Genomic DNA, 13,230 nt, shown 5'->3' on the forward strand with positions numbered 1-13,230 from the left:
ATAACGCGTATTTATTACTTATTTATTACGCGCCATATTGCTTTATAATTGTGTTAGGAATACCAGCCCTGTTGTATGTACGAAAACATAAGAACCATTTTTTGCATTTTTTGCTGGCAAAATGCGCCAATAATCGCTTTATAAAAAAGACTCTTGAAACGTGTGAATGATCCCCCAGCGGAACAAAATATTATGAATTTAATTAAACTGAAGAATACCTATAAAATCATTTTTTAGTATACCTACGTAATACACAAACTATGTACTTACATCATGTGAAGAATACACGGCGAAAACGGACTTGTTAACAAATAATTCATTTTACTGGAAAGAAAAACAATTCAAATTTTGTTTGTGGGACACTCATATTTAACGAAAATGAGTTGTAAAACACATTAATACGTACAACCATAATAAGAAACTGAGGAAAAACGTCTACTATCAAATAAAAAATAAAAATCCTTCCTTGAACATACAAAAATCAGCTCATAGGATATTTTCACGTTTTTTTTTTTATTTTGCAAAAAAATAGAAAAAAAAATTGCGATGGTAACTGTACAGTTTTTATTTTTTTATGTTCACGCGTTAATTTTTCAGAGCGGTTTAAAAACGTATACTTTGAATTGGCGCCAAAACGAACATTCGGATGCCGTATGGGCTTGTGACGTCACGCGGTTATAAGATGCAAGTACTGTTTAGTTCCGATGTGCGCAAACACTACGGTGAAGACGCAAAATAAAGCTTTTTTTGGCCATTCCTAGTACCTAATGAAAAAATGCAGAAAAAATGGTTGAACGCATTTGAACGTTATGAAACGAGATGTTGAAAAAAAAAAAAAACCACTATACTTTTTTCCGTAGGTCTTGTTCAGTACAAAATACTATATTTTATTATGTAGACTGTAGACTATAAACATTTACTAATAGTAGGCACTGAAATTAGCACTTATAAAGCTTGACAGGTACTACAATACTAAAATAGTTTATTCTTTGAACGTTATTGTTTATATTTGTATTATATTTCTGTACTTATGTTACTTAGTTTAATTTGTAGAACCGTTGGTTTTCTATATGAATAAAAAATAAAATTACTTAAAAATTGCTGTATGATAACCTACCTTATTTATTTGTGAAATTTATTGCATTTACAAAATGGGCACTGACCTTGAGATGCTGGACAGTCTTCACACTTGCAGGAATCTATTATTTCCTAGACTTCATAGCAAATCAACGTCACCGAGTACGATTTGGTTCTAACTTTATGTTCTGCTGGGTGTGACTCGACCTTTTACCATTCAAATATCACCCGTCCGTTTTACTTGAATGTAACCTTTGGCATTGTCTCCGTAATTTACCCTAGCTGATATATTAATAAGTAATTCACATTTAATAAAAAAAAGGCATTAATACGCACTCGAGCAACAGAGATGTTTACAAGAAATGGTATTTTATGGATTATGTTGTGTCAAAGTCACGTTACTTCCCTTTTGCATTAAATGTACGCGAAACAATATAGTTATAGTACATGCAAATAATACAACTATTTAAGTGAATACATTCTGGAAGCAAACATTATATATTTGCTTATCTTACGGCCTTTACATTTCTATACTCAGAACTTTAAAAGTTTGTATTGGATGAGAAAAAAATACCCATCATGATTATATCTATTTTGGGCAAGTTATCGGATTTTCCTTGTAAAAAACCAATTTCAGTCATAATGCTATGGATGTTTATAAATGAAAACAAAAAAAAAAACAAAGGAAAAGACGAAATTTAACTATAAAAAATAAATAAAAAGCCACAAGCCGCCCGCGTCGGAGTATCTCAGTATAGGATTTGAGTGAACGTAGGAAATGTAAGTCACGCGTGCGTCATCAAGCCTTTTAGCCAGTTACGGGCCGTTTTATTTCTATCAAACTTTAAATAGGAAATTATAAATGAAAACATTCGTTTCAGATTTTGATAGTAATATGGTTCCAATCGTAAAAATATTCTTTAAATACTGAATACATTAAAAATCATATCCCCAGTTTATGAAAATACCCTAATAGGGTGCCCATTATTTCGCTAGCAGTGACCTCATATTTTTTTTCCAAGCAATAAGTATTACAAGCAGTGTTTTTGACATACTATTATACAATATTTTGGTTGCAAACAGTATTAAAACCGGGCTTGTTGTCAATCGGCGTAAATCGAAACGGCGCAAAACGACGTTTAACTGTACGAAATAATAAACTGAAGTTATTTAATTAAATGTGTAGTCAACAAATCAACAAAGAACGAAATAATAACAAAGATATTTTTTTTAAATGTCAAACTTTAAACACGAAATATTTGTATTCGCACAGACTTAATACGAATTCTTTTTATTTTTTTTCCGATAAATTATTATTGCAACTGGTCAATATTCGTATTGATATTATCATGAAAATATCGTATGTCCAGGAAAACAAAATATAAAGATACTATTCGTAAAATATTTTAAGGTCAGACTTTAATAACAACGCAAGACTGAAATGTAAAAAAATGCTTATGATAAAAGTTGATAATAATGTAATAATGATTTTTTTATCATAACCGACCCACAAAAGCTTTAATTGACATTTGTTTATTGTAAATTTAATAAAGTGCATTGACTTCTTGGGCAAAAGGGCGTTTATTTGAGCCACAATCAAAAAAATATTTAATTGAAAAGTTTCAAAGTCGTATCTTTCTTGTGAACCTGTGATAATTATATATTTATATATATCCATGTATGTACTAATATTATAAATGTGAAAGCGTGTTTGTTTGTTTGTGTTTTCTTCTTGTCTCAACCGAGTGGCCGATTGGCATAATTGTTTGCATAGGGATAGCCGGAGGGGTAAAAAGTGAAACAGAATACTTATTTTTCATCCCGAATTTTAAAAATACAATGAAAAAAATATATAATACTAGCTGAACACGGCCACGCTTCGCTGTGGCTTTGTCTGATATTAATTATTAGGGGAGTAAATAAAAATAGTCTTGCAACTATACATTTACCGAGAAAACACATTGCTTAATTGAATGTCTTAATTTGCGTTGCTGTTGCTAAGCTGTAGAATGTAAGGAAATGCAATGTTCTGTCAACATTTTGAGTCAATCCATCAATTATTTTTCCAGGTTTGCGGCCACAAAAATACGGAACCTAAATTTTTATATATAGATAGATTGAAGGGAAAATAAATTTTTGAAACTTTGACTAAAATTGATAAAATGGCAGCACTGAGTAGAACTGTCATTCAGCACTTGTTAACTATGACAAATTATGAGTCAATTTAAAACGCATAGAATGTTCCGTTTCCGTTGGAACTTTTGAATAAAAAGTAGATTAAAATACTCTTTTGCTAAAACTGAATGTTCTGTAAAAAATTTGAATCAATCCATTGATTAATTTCCGAGATTTTCATACAAAAGATATCAACAATGAGCAACATTATTTAATAATGTGTAGGCAGCAAGGTGGGACCTCAAAAATTGACAATATGAAATTAATTCTTTAAATTTCTATAATTAACTTGTTTTATCTATGGTTCGTTTGGTTCTCTTTTCATTTTGATTTTGTCTTAAGATTTTGGACATAATAACGATGCTACGTCACCATAGACTAACGGATCATCGTATTTGTATCATAGCGCTAGTTGGAAAACCAAGCTACTTTCAATCCCGATGGAATGATAAATGTTATCGGAATTGAAAAACTCTTATTGATAAACGACACAACTAATTCATTAGGCACCTAAATAATTTATCGCTGATACCAAGTGAGCAAAACCGCTGTTAAAAGCTTCTATATATATATATATATATATATAGCTGTATACGTCTTCGGTTTTGCACAACCCGAGCTGGAATAAAATTATTATTTACAAGTTTTATTGTTTTTCTGATTAAACTTTTAATTAATATTTTAACTATTTTAAATTAATTTCAAGCATGTTAATAATTTTTCAATGTTACCCGTACCATTAAAAGCAAAATATTAATTACATAAATATGTTAGATCCACTATTGAAGTTTAAAATATAACTTCGAAGTCCAGTAACCGAACAAAGCCACAACCAATAAAATCATATTATTTACTAAAGTCTGTTCATTGTTAAAGTTCGATTTTGTTTCGGGCTCGAATTTATCTATATTGCACTTCACAGTTAAGAGTGTTAAAAGTAAAAAAAATAGTGTGGTGTAATTAAGGCTAAGACGCGTGACTCACACGTGGAAGGTTCCTGGTATCCCGATTCCCAGTTGAAATACATTTTTAAAACATTTATTTAACACTTTAACTCAAGTGTATAGTTTATGTTAGGTTTTTGTTATTTTCATTGTGCGTTTTGTAATATAAATAATATAGATGTACAAATATAACTAGTTTTTAAAACGGTCTGAATATTTTGTTAATTATCTCTGTTTATTAAGTTAGTCTTCTTTGTTTATTCTCAAATGTAAAAACATTTCAAAAAAGTATATTGTTAAGTGTCCTCGGCACTTGTAACCCCAGTGAGGTCACATTATTTTTATTATTGTTTATAGTTTGTAAGAGTAAAATATGAAAAAATAAATAAATGTACATATAAAGGCGGGCATATTGCCTTAAGGCAATTTCTTCCTACCTTCCCAAACCTTTCAGCTTGAGAAAATTACATGGACATATTCTCAAGAATTATGCTGAATCTTATTATTTTATAAAATCAAAACTACTGTTTTTCTAGCCTGCATGTCCTGTGGTGTAATTTACCACTAGGCCTCCTGGCCTGTTGTGTGAAAAAAAGACGATTATAAAAACCGTAAAAAAGTTACTAACAGTTTTATAGTGATGTGATGAGAATATGTCATAGAAGTGCACTTTAGTAGAATATTCTTATAAAGTGATATCAGTTACTATAAGGGCAATGTTCTAAATAACTAACAATGTCAAAACTATTTAAATGCCAATGTCAAGCGTATAACTGCGGAGAATAAGTGACACGAGGGGGAAGATAATATTATAATCATTATTATGTATGTAAGTGTACAATGTACATCTACATACATATTCAGGATTTGAGTACCTACATACTTTTATTAAATAATACTTTGTTTAATAAAATACAGAATTATGTTTGAAGTAATAAGTGTTTTTTTATCTTGAAGCTAATCGCTGGAAAATCAGCGTTTCTATTTTGTAGTCAGGATGTGGTACCGCGGTAGTTTTTGGACTCCAAAACTAAGGATTATCCGATATTTCCTAACAAGGAGTTTTTTGTAATATAAGAACGCTAATATTTCATTTTCGTTGTGTAGGTACTTTTGTAACATGTTTTTGTGTTGCATATATTTTTTTGTATTACTGCTATAAAAATATGTCAGTCAAAGCTAGAGATTTGAAAGCAGAGTGAACGTGGTCAAAATACAATCTCTTAGACGGATGTATGGGAAATCAGTATACGGCAGGGTTACGTATGACGAAATCGGGCGAGAGTGCAAATCTGAGACAGGTACAACTAATAAGATTAAAAAGGTTCACTAAGATGTTTGGAATGGATGGCGAAAGAATGATAAAACGTATTTAACATATGGTGAGAATGAATGATAATGTAAAACGAGGACTACCAAGAAAGACGTGGCATAATCAGATAAACCAAAATATAATATCTGGTCATCTCAAAAGCGGACTCAATGAAATAATTTTATGACAACGTATTACAACGTATGACGTGTATGGCGTTCCATCCTCTCTGCATATCTGCCTATGTAGTAGTAGTAGTAAAATAAAATAAACACTTCAAATATTTCATGAAATAATTTTTCTTACTTGAATCAGGTGCGTATGCGAGAGGTAAACTACAGTACTCGTATCTCCAAAAAACCCAAATTTTCAGAAGAGACAAATTAGTGATTGTTCGTACTTTAAACATCTTGTATTTTTCAGTAAGAGGATTTAAAGTAAATTTGTTTTCTAAAATATATTGATCCACATTACAAAAATGCACAATTCAAAAATCTTTGGGAGTACTGTTGGTTTTCTCACTGTCCTTAACCTCTAATTTGACGTAAAGTTACAATAGTAAAAAAAATCTCTGTTATTAAAGAAATTCGTGGTTAATGCTATTTGCCATATAATAAAACTCAATTTTATCATATTTGGAGTTACCGTAGTTTACCTCTCGCATGCAAATTTCTTGAAAGCAGCGGTATTCTATATTTTAATATTTTTTACGCACGCTATTCCATCAATAAATATTTTCATTGCCGTTGAGATTCATTATATTTTCTTGGGTTATTGAATACTCTGCCTTTTGTCGATCGCATAATGTAAATAATGGACGCTGCAATGCGATCCAAAATTTCAGAAAAAAGTTCTACGACACGCGGCAAAATAACCTAGTAAAATTCACTGCGCAAATTAATGTATAACAAAAAAGTCTGCCACGCAACCAGCACAAATTGTGATCACAGTATTCAATGGGTTATTTCAGACGGGTCGGGTGATACAAATACACACGGCACGGCAAAACTACAAAGAGTGTATTGATTTTTATTCAATAAATATTTTTTATTACTATTACTACTTACGCACTAATCATACATCTCCGATCCATTCCTCTTCGCAAAAGTTCTACCTGAGAGTTACTATTAAATAAATAAAAATAGTCAAAAACTCATCAACATCATAATTCTTCTTTCCGTAACTAGTGATGCATAGGGGACTACACCGGTAAATCAAATGCAGCGTATTTCGAGAGTAATCATCGAGTCGAAAACGCTCGTCCAAGTTTCTGGTTCTTTTTCATAGGCAGAACTGTATCCTTTATCCGCCCGGACCCGGACTAACAATAGGAATACTCAACATCTTCACTTTTAAGTTCACTATAAGTACAAGTTTTATTAATTACATAAATATTTTCATAAATATTCAGTCGGCCTCGTGGCGTAATAGTCAGTGCGTTTGCCTGCCATGCGAGAGATTTCGGGTTCGATTCCCGACATGGTTGATATTAAATCCCTAGACTGGTACCTGAGGCGTGATACTAATTCTCTTACCTTCATGTACAAAAATGATAAAGATACGCTGCGATTAGTGTATCAATGCAGTGCCCTATGCACCATTAGATGCGGAAAGGGAATGATGATGATGATGAATATTTTTTCATGGGTTTTTCAACTTTATGAGAAAATTCAGTGCGTATTATCATAACATAAAATCTAATTCATTTTAATAATATATCTACAACTGTTTTATGGAACATTTTGATGACAGTCATCTGAATTTTATTTCCCACGCAATTAACGATGTTTTGAACGCATAAAAAATATATTGTAATAAAAATCAATCCACCCTTATTTTACCTCAACGTGTGGATTTGATCGGTCCGTCTGAAATGTGACACTGAAGTATTGCTTGGTAAATGAGTGCTGTGGGAGCAGTGCCACAGTAAGTGAAAGAGTAAAAGCGCAGGAAATAATATAAACATACGCAAAGCAGGTTTCGTCTTCTGGATCTGGTGTCCTCGCCTGTGGTTCCTCCCAAGACCATCACCTTGGACCTTCTGATGCAGTTCTTTAGGCCTTGAAGACGCTACAACAATATACAAAGACATTAATTACCAACAAAGTAAGAAATTCGCAAATAAATAATAAATGAGCCACGGGGTACCGACTGCATTTGTGTCCCAAGCGCTTCGTTTTTGTTACTTATTTTCATTCAAATCGTTCAATTTGAACCGGGTCGTGGTCCCGTGGCTAGTGTTGCGGATTACGGATTGGAGGTTTAAGGTTTGAACGCCACTCTACCCCAACTTTACTCCCATTTTATGTTATTTACAACTCGTTGAAAATGGCAAAAAATTGAAAAATATTTAAGTAAATTATTATAAAATATAATAACGCTAATATATATTTTTTTCATAGAGTTTTTGATGAACCATTTTCTGATTTAAAACTTCTGGTGTAAAATTAATTGAAAATCATCAATCAAGGCTTCGAGAAAAAATTAAAGACAGATTGAAAAAATATAATAACTTTGTGGTGGCAATGTTTTTACGGCTAGAGGCACTTATACCTCTAGCCCTTCGTTTTCAAAACTGACAGTTATGTCAGAATTTAATTCCATTCCAAAAAAAATATTTCTTTCGTATTTTAAATAGGCCTTTGAGAAAAAAACTGGCTACCTCAGAACGATAAAAAAATTCAATCAATTGAAATTAAAGTAAAAACTGCCGAGTATAATATTGTCAAATATAGTTATTATTAATATTGGTTAAGTAAAAAAAAAAAATAATAATAAAAGGACCGGCTGACGAATTGTATGCTTATAATCCAGCAGGACATTCATTTTAAGATTATTGTATACATTATTTTTTCGACACGACTTCCATGTTCCCTTCTCAAAACTGCTGTCCCTCTTTGTTGCAATAGATTTTAATACTGACAACTCCCTCTCTTAGCTAAAACTAGAGGTAGACCCAGACCTTAGGCGTTATGGTGGAGAAGTTGCGTATGAGGAGGCCCGACCCTGGATCAACCGGGGAAGAAGAAGATTAACAACTCCCTAGGGAGTGAAATCCAGCATTGTCTAAAAGCTACATAAAGGACATACTCAAAATATTGTTAAAAAACGAATTCGTTATGATTGTCCTAAAATTATTTTTGTGCATACAATCGTAGATTTGATAAAGGAAAAAGTATGAGTAAAGGAAAGTATTTAAGGATGATTTAGAACAGTGGTTCCCAAACTCTTTTGACCACGGACCCTTTTTCATAGTCAAAACTTGCCCACGGACCCTGAGTGAAAAACTGTATAAACGCATAGTAAGAATGAATGGTAAATGGTGACGTAAACATAAACATTTTTTTCAAAAAGTCTTTATTGAAATTTTAACATTTGTTTTAAAACACAAAAAAAATTCATGACTTGGATGAACCTGATGGGATGTTATGAGTGTATTTTTTCCGCTTTATGTTTGTAGGTAGCAACCGGAAATCTCCCCACGATTACTAATTTCTAGTAAGTTTCTTTTTTTGTGATGAAGCTCATCGAGAAATCTTTTTAATTCAGTAAATAACGTTTCACCTTTGGTATCGGTTTTCAAACATTTAGCAAATAACATTTCTTGGGAAATTTTTTCTCCTTTTATAAATCTCAAATAAGCTAAAAGTAAAGCTTCGTTTCCTGATAATGTTGACTCCTCAAGCTACATAGAGAATTCAGATGTTTTAAAGTAGTCATATAAAAAGTTTTCTACACACTGAGCATATTATTTTTATTTTATATTAAACCTTGAGTGGACCCCCAAAAAATTTAAATTTTCCACGGACCCCCTGAATGATCCCCCGGGGACCCCTGAGGGTCGGTAAGGACCACTCTGTGAAGCACTGATATAGAAGAATGTTTCATGCTTGATTTGAATATAAGCTGAAATAGACTTACCTAAGCACAGAATAACATAATGTAATGTGAATAGGCACATTACCGCATAAGTGTGTGTTTATGGGAAGAGAGTTGAAATGTTTATTGTCTGTGACTTGTCTAAACGTGGGTGGTTTCATGCTTTCAGGAATGTATTTCAAAAGTATATTTATTTCGACGGCTTACGCTTTTGACAAAGTATAAAATAATATTAAAAAACAATTATAATAAAACAAAACACCTGAACATAGTTTAAAAAAATATAGATATATGACATAGATTTATTTGAAAATAATCTTAATAACGTGCGGCGTTTGCTTTCAAAATAACTCGTAGTATTTTTTTTCTTTTCTTTTAAATTTACATTTAATTACTATTCATTTTATGTTCGAGAATCTTTTTTAACTTACTGTGATGCTACTTGTGAAAACCTGTAATTGGCTTATTTGTTATTTGTTTTGTTATATAAATATGATATAATTATAGCTGTTGGTTATCCAAATAAATAAAATAAAATAAAAATAAACTCATCAGAAAATGAGGAAATAATAAAGAAAAGTTAAATAAGAAATTTTAACATATGTATGCAGCAAATTAACAATAAATAAAGGTATAAAAAAAAGTATTGAAGTAACTCCAACTGCTTGGACCTTAATCCTTCTAAGTGTTCAGTTATTACATTTAGTCGCAAAGTAAATTTTTTACGTACTAACTATGTGCTTAAGGGTCAAAACCTCCAACGCTCATTATGTGTAAAGGATCTAGGTGTCTTCCATGATAGTAAATTACTTTTTGACACCCATGTTGACAGCATCATAAAAAAGTCATCGCGTGCGCTTGGCTTTGTTATGCGTAGCTCTACGTCGTTCACTATGGCAAAGACACTTAAAATCCTTTACTGTACATTAGTGCGAAGCAACTTAGAATATGCATCACAAATATGGAATCCTATGTACAATGTGCAGATATCACGCATTGAAAATATTCAAAAAAAATTCGTAAAGTTCATGTGTTTCCGGTTGGAAACTTGAGTTTAAATCTGACCAGTATATTCATATATGTAAAAAACATCACCTACTGCCTCTGCAAAAACGTCGCGAAATAGCGGACATAATTTATTTACTTAAAATTGCCTCTGGTTCAATTGACTGTCCTGAACTACTTTGCAAACTTTCTATCAATGTTCCTTCCAAAGTTTTAAGAAATAACCCTCTTCTTCACATACCTCTTGTTTTCATCTAATTATAGGCAAAATTCATATTTATGGCGAACTTTTAATAATTTTAATGTAATTAATAAATCATTTAACATAGATTTATTTGAAAATAATCTTAATAACGTGCGGCGTTTGCTTTCGAAATAACTCGTAGTATTTTTTTATTTTCTTTTAAATTTACATTTAATTACTATTCATTTTATGTTCGAGAATCTTTTTTAACTTACTGTGATGCTACTTGTGAAAACCTGTAATTGGCTTATTTGTTATTTGTTTTGTTATATAAATATGTGATAATTATAGCTGTTGGTTATCCAAATAAATAAAATAAATAAATAAATAAACAGAGGCGATGTATAAACAGTAAAACAAGTATAACACTTAGTACATTTTTACAATCTAGAAAAGAAGTGATTAAAAAGTAATGATTTTAATTGGTATAAAGATAAATTGAAAAAACATATTACAACAGAGATGAAGAACATTTAAGATAAAGTGATGAGAAGTCAAGGCATCTACAGGGCTTATGACCTGTCAATGGCTGTTTTAAGTGGCCACTTTACACACTGTGTAACATTCACCATTCTGCCCATATTTGAACATCTTTATTCCTTCAATCCTTTCATCTGTTGATGTTTGTTATTGGTGGCGTCCGTCTACTCCCAACTGAACGAATGTCTCAATCAAATATTTAAAAAATGACTTTAAATGCTCTTCTTAATGCTTGGCAATCGCGATGGAATCTTCCTCTTCAGGGAGGGTTACCTTTCTTTTTTTTCCTTCAATCCGTCAGCGCTTAGAATCTTCTTGGGTTATCCCCGATCACTGGACTACGCAGTTTTTATCAGGTCATGGTAAATTTAATCAAAAAATATTTGTTTTTAATATTGTTGACTCCCTTCGTGCTGCTGCGGATATCATAACCAATCTTCTGAACACATCCTGTGGTCTTGTCCTTTCCCCTTCTCTATGATTACCGAATGGAGCTTCTTGCTACTATCCGTGGCCCTGTTATAGGTCCTGTCAGATATACAGATCTGGTGGCTTCTAAAAATAATTTCAAGGCTTTTAAAAAGTTTTGTAATCATTTCGGCGAATTGATCATGTCCAATCAATTTAATCCCAGTCAGTGAAGAATTCACTTCCCTCTCTTCTCAATCCAATGAAGTACATATTATGTACTTCTGGATTACTTTCTTTCAGCACAAAGATGCTAAGGCTACCAGATTTCAGAGAGCTCCTTCGGGCAGCTTTTCTCGTTTGACAACGAGCAAATTTTCCGTGTATGTGGGCACCGCCAAGGAGATTTATGTCCTCAGATGCGGTGTGCGGTATGTGTGGGTAAGCTGTTGATGTTTGTGAAGTTTGTGTACAAAAATTTGGACAAACTTAATATATTGTTGATATATTAAACAAGTCTAAGTTTCCATGTTTGTTTGCTAACATGTGGAACCGTGGAATAGGTGAGTATTTGGCATAGTTTGAACTATGTAAATCGATAGCAAAAAAAGTATTTTGTCTCGTCCCACGCTGTCTCACATAAAAATTCACACAATTTAAAAATTCGGGACAGAAAAATATGCGTATGGTAATCATATAGTTATAAGTATCATCAGTATCGTTCCGCCACTCAACCAATTTCAATTTTTTTTTTCGCCAATTTACAGCAAAAAAATATATATACAACCAGGAAATAGCTCAGCTACAGAAAAAAAATATGAGAACTCTTCTAAAATCGAGAACTTAATGAAAATAGATATTGACAAACGTCGCACTCAAAAAGAAGTATTAAAGAAAGAAGAAAAGCCAGAACCGAAATATTCAGTTCTTATAAAAAATAAAAATACAAATATTACCAGAGACAAACTTATAAAAAAAATTAAACAAAGTGTAAATGTTGTAAAATCGGTAATTGGAAGATCAAGAATAAAAAAAGTCTCAAAGAGCAACCTAATTATAACATGAAGATAAAAAATAATGCTACCAAATTATTACTAGAAATTAACAAAAATTATAACAAAGTAATAGATGCCGAAAAGTTAAAGAAAGAGAAGTCAAGTTTAAAAATCAAAGAACTTAATGCAAATATTGAGGAGAACGAATTAATTAAAGCTATAATGAACCTAAATACTCCAAGGGATTAGAGAAATAATGGAAAAAAGTGAAAATAACATCATCTCCCTAAAAAAGTATTTAAACCCTGAGAAAATAACACGACCACAAATTACATTGTAGAGACTAGTGAAGAGATGAGGAAATTTATAATAACTGGAGAAAAACTAAACATCGGTTTTCAGTGAGAGTGGAGTGATCCATGCTTCCACAGTTCTTAAGTAATAAAAATAACAGACCTAGCACAATAACGGTAAGAATAATTCATTGCACTACGTAATAATGCAAATGTTTCTCTGTAATCTCGGAGTAATAATTCACTAGAGAAGCCCTTTAGCTCTATTGCATAGAACAAAAGCGTTCCAAATATTGGTTTGGTTTTTAGCTTAACAGCAAACGTGCAATGGATGGTTTCGGTTTGTGATTGCAATTCTCGACCTGGTTGATAATCACACAATGGTTTTTGTCCGTATGGCGTCTCTTTTAAGCAGTGA

The 13,230-nt window shown here is 31.9% G+C and overlaps 1 protein-coding gene across 1 annotated transcript in view; it reads right to left on the reverse strand.

Annotated features, from left to right (window-relative positions):
• The window catches only part of LOC148273444 (SPARC-related modular calcium-binding protein 2-like), a gene marked incomplete at its 5' end in the record, with an annotated part of 38,388 nt that extends 30,810 nt beyond the window's left edge, over positions 1-7,578 (reverse strand). Inside the window, one exon of the mRNA XM_088238704.1 lies at positions 7,477-7,578. Coding sequence (XP_088094830.1) covers positions 7,477-7,578 — 102 coding nt within the window. The remainder of the gene's footprint in view (positions 1-7,476) is intronic.
• Positions 7,579-13,230: the final 5,652 nt, after the last annotated feature.

Source organism: Micrasema longulum, unplaced genomic scaffold, assembly GCF_059751315.1.
Source record: "Micrasema longulum isolate JH-2025_06_02 unplaced genomic scaffold, ASM5975131v1 h1tg001954l, whole genome shotgun sequence".
Lineage (NCBI taxonomy): Eukaryota > Metazoa > Arthropoda > Insecta > Trichoptera > Brachycentridae > Micrasema > Micrasema longulum.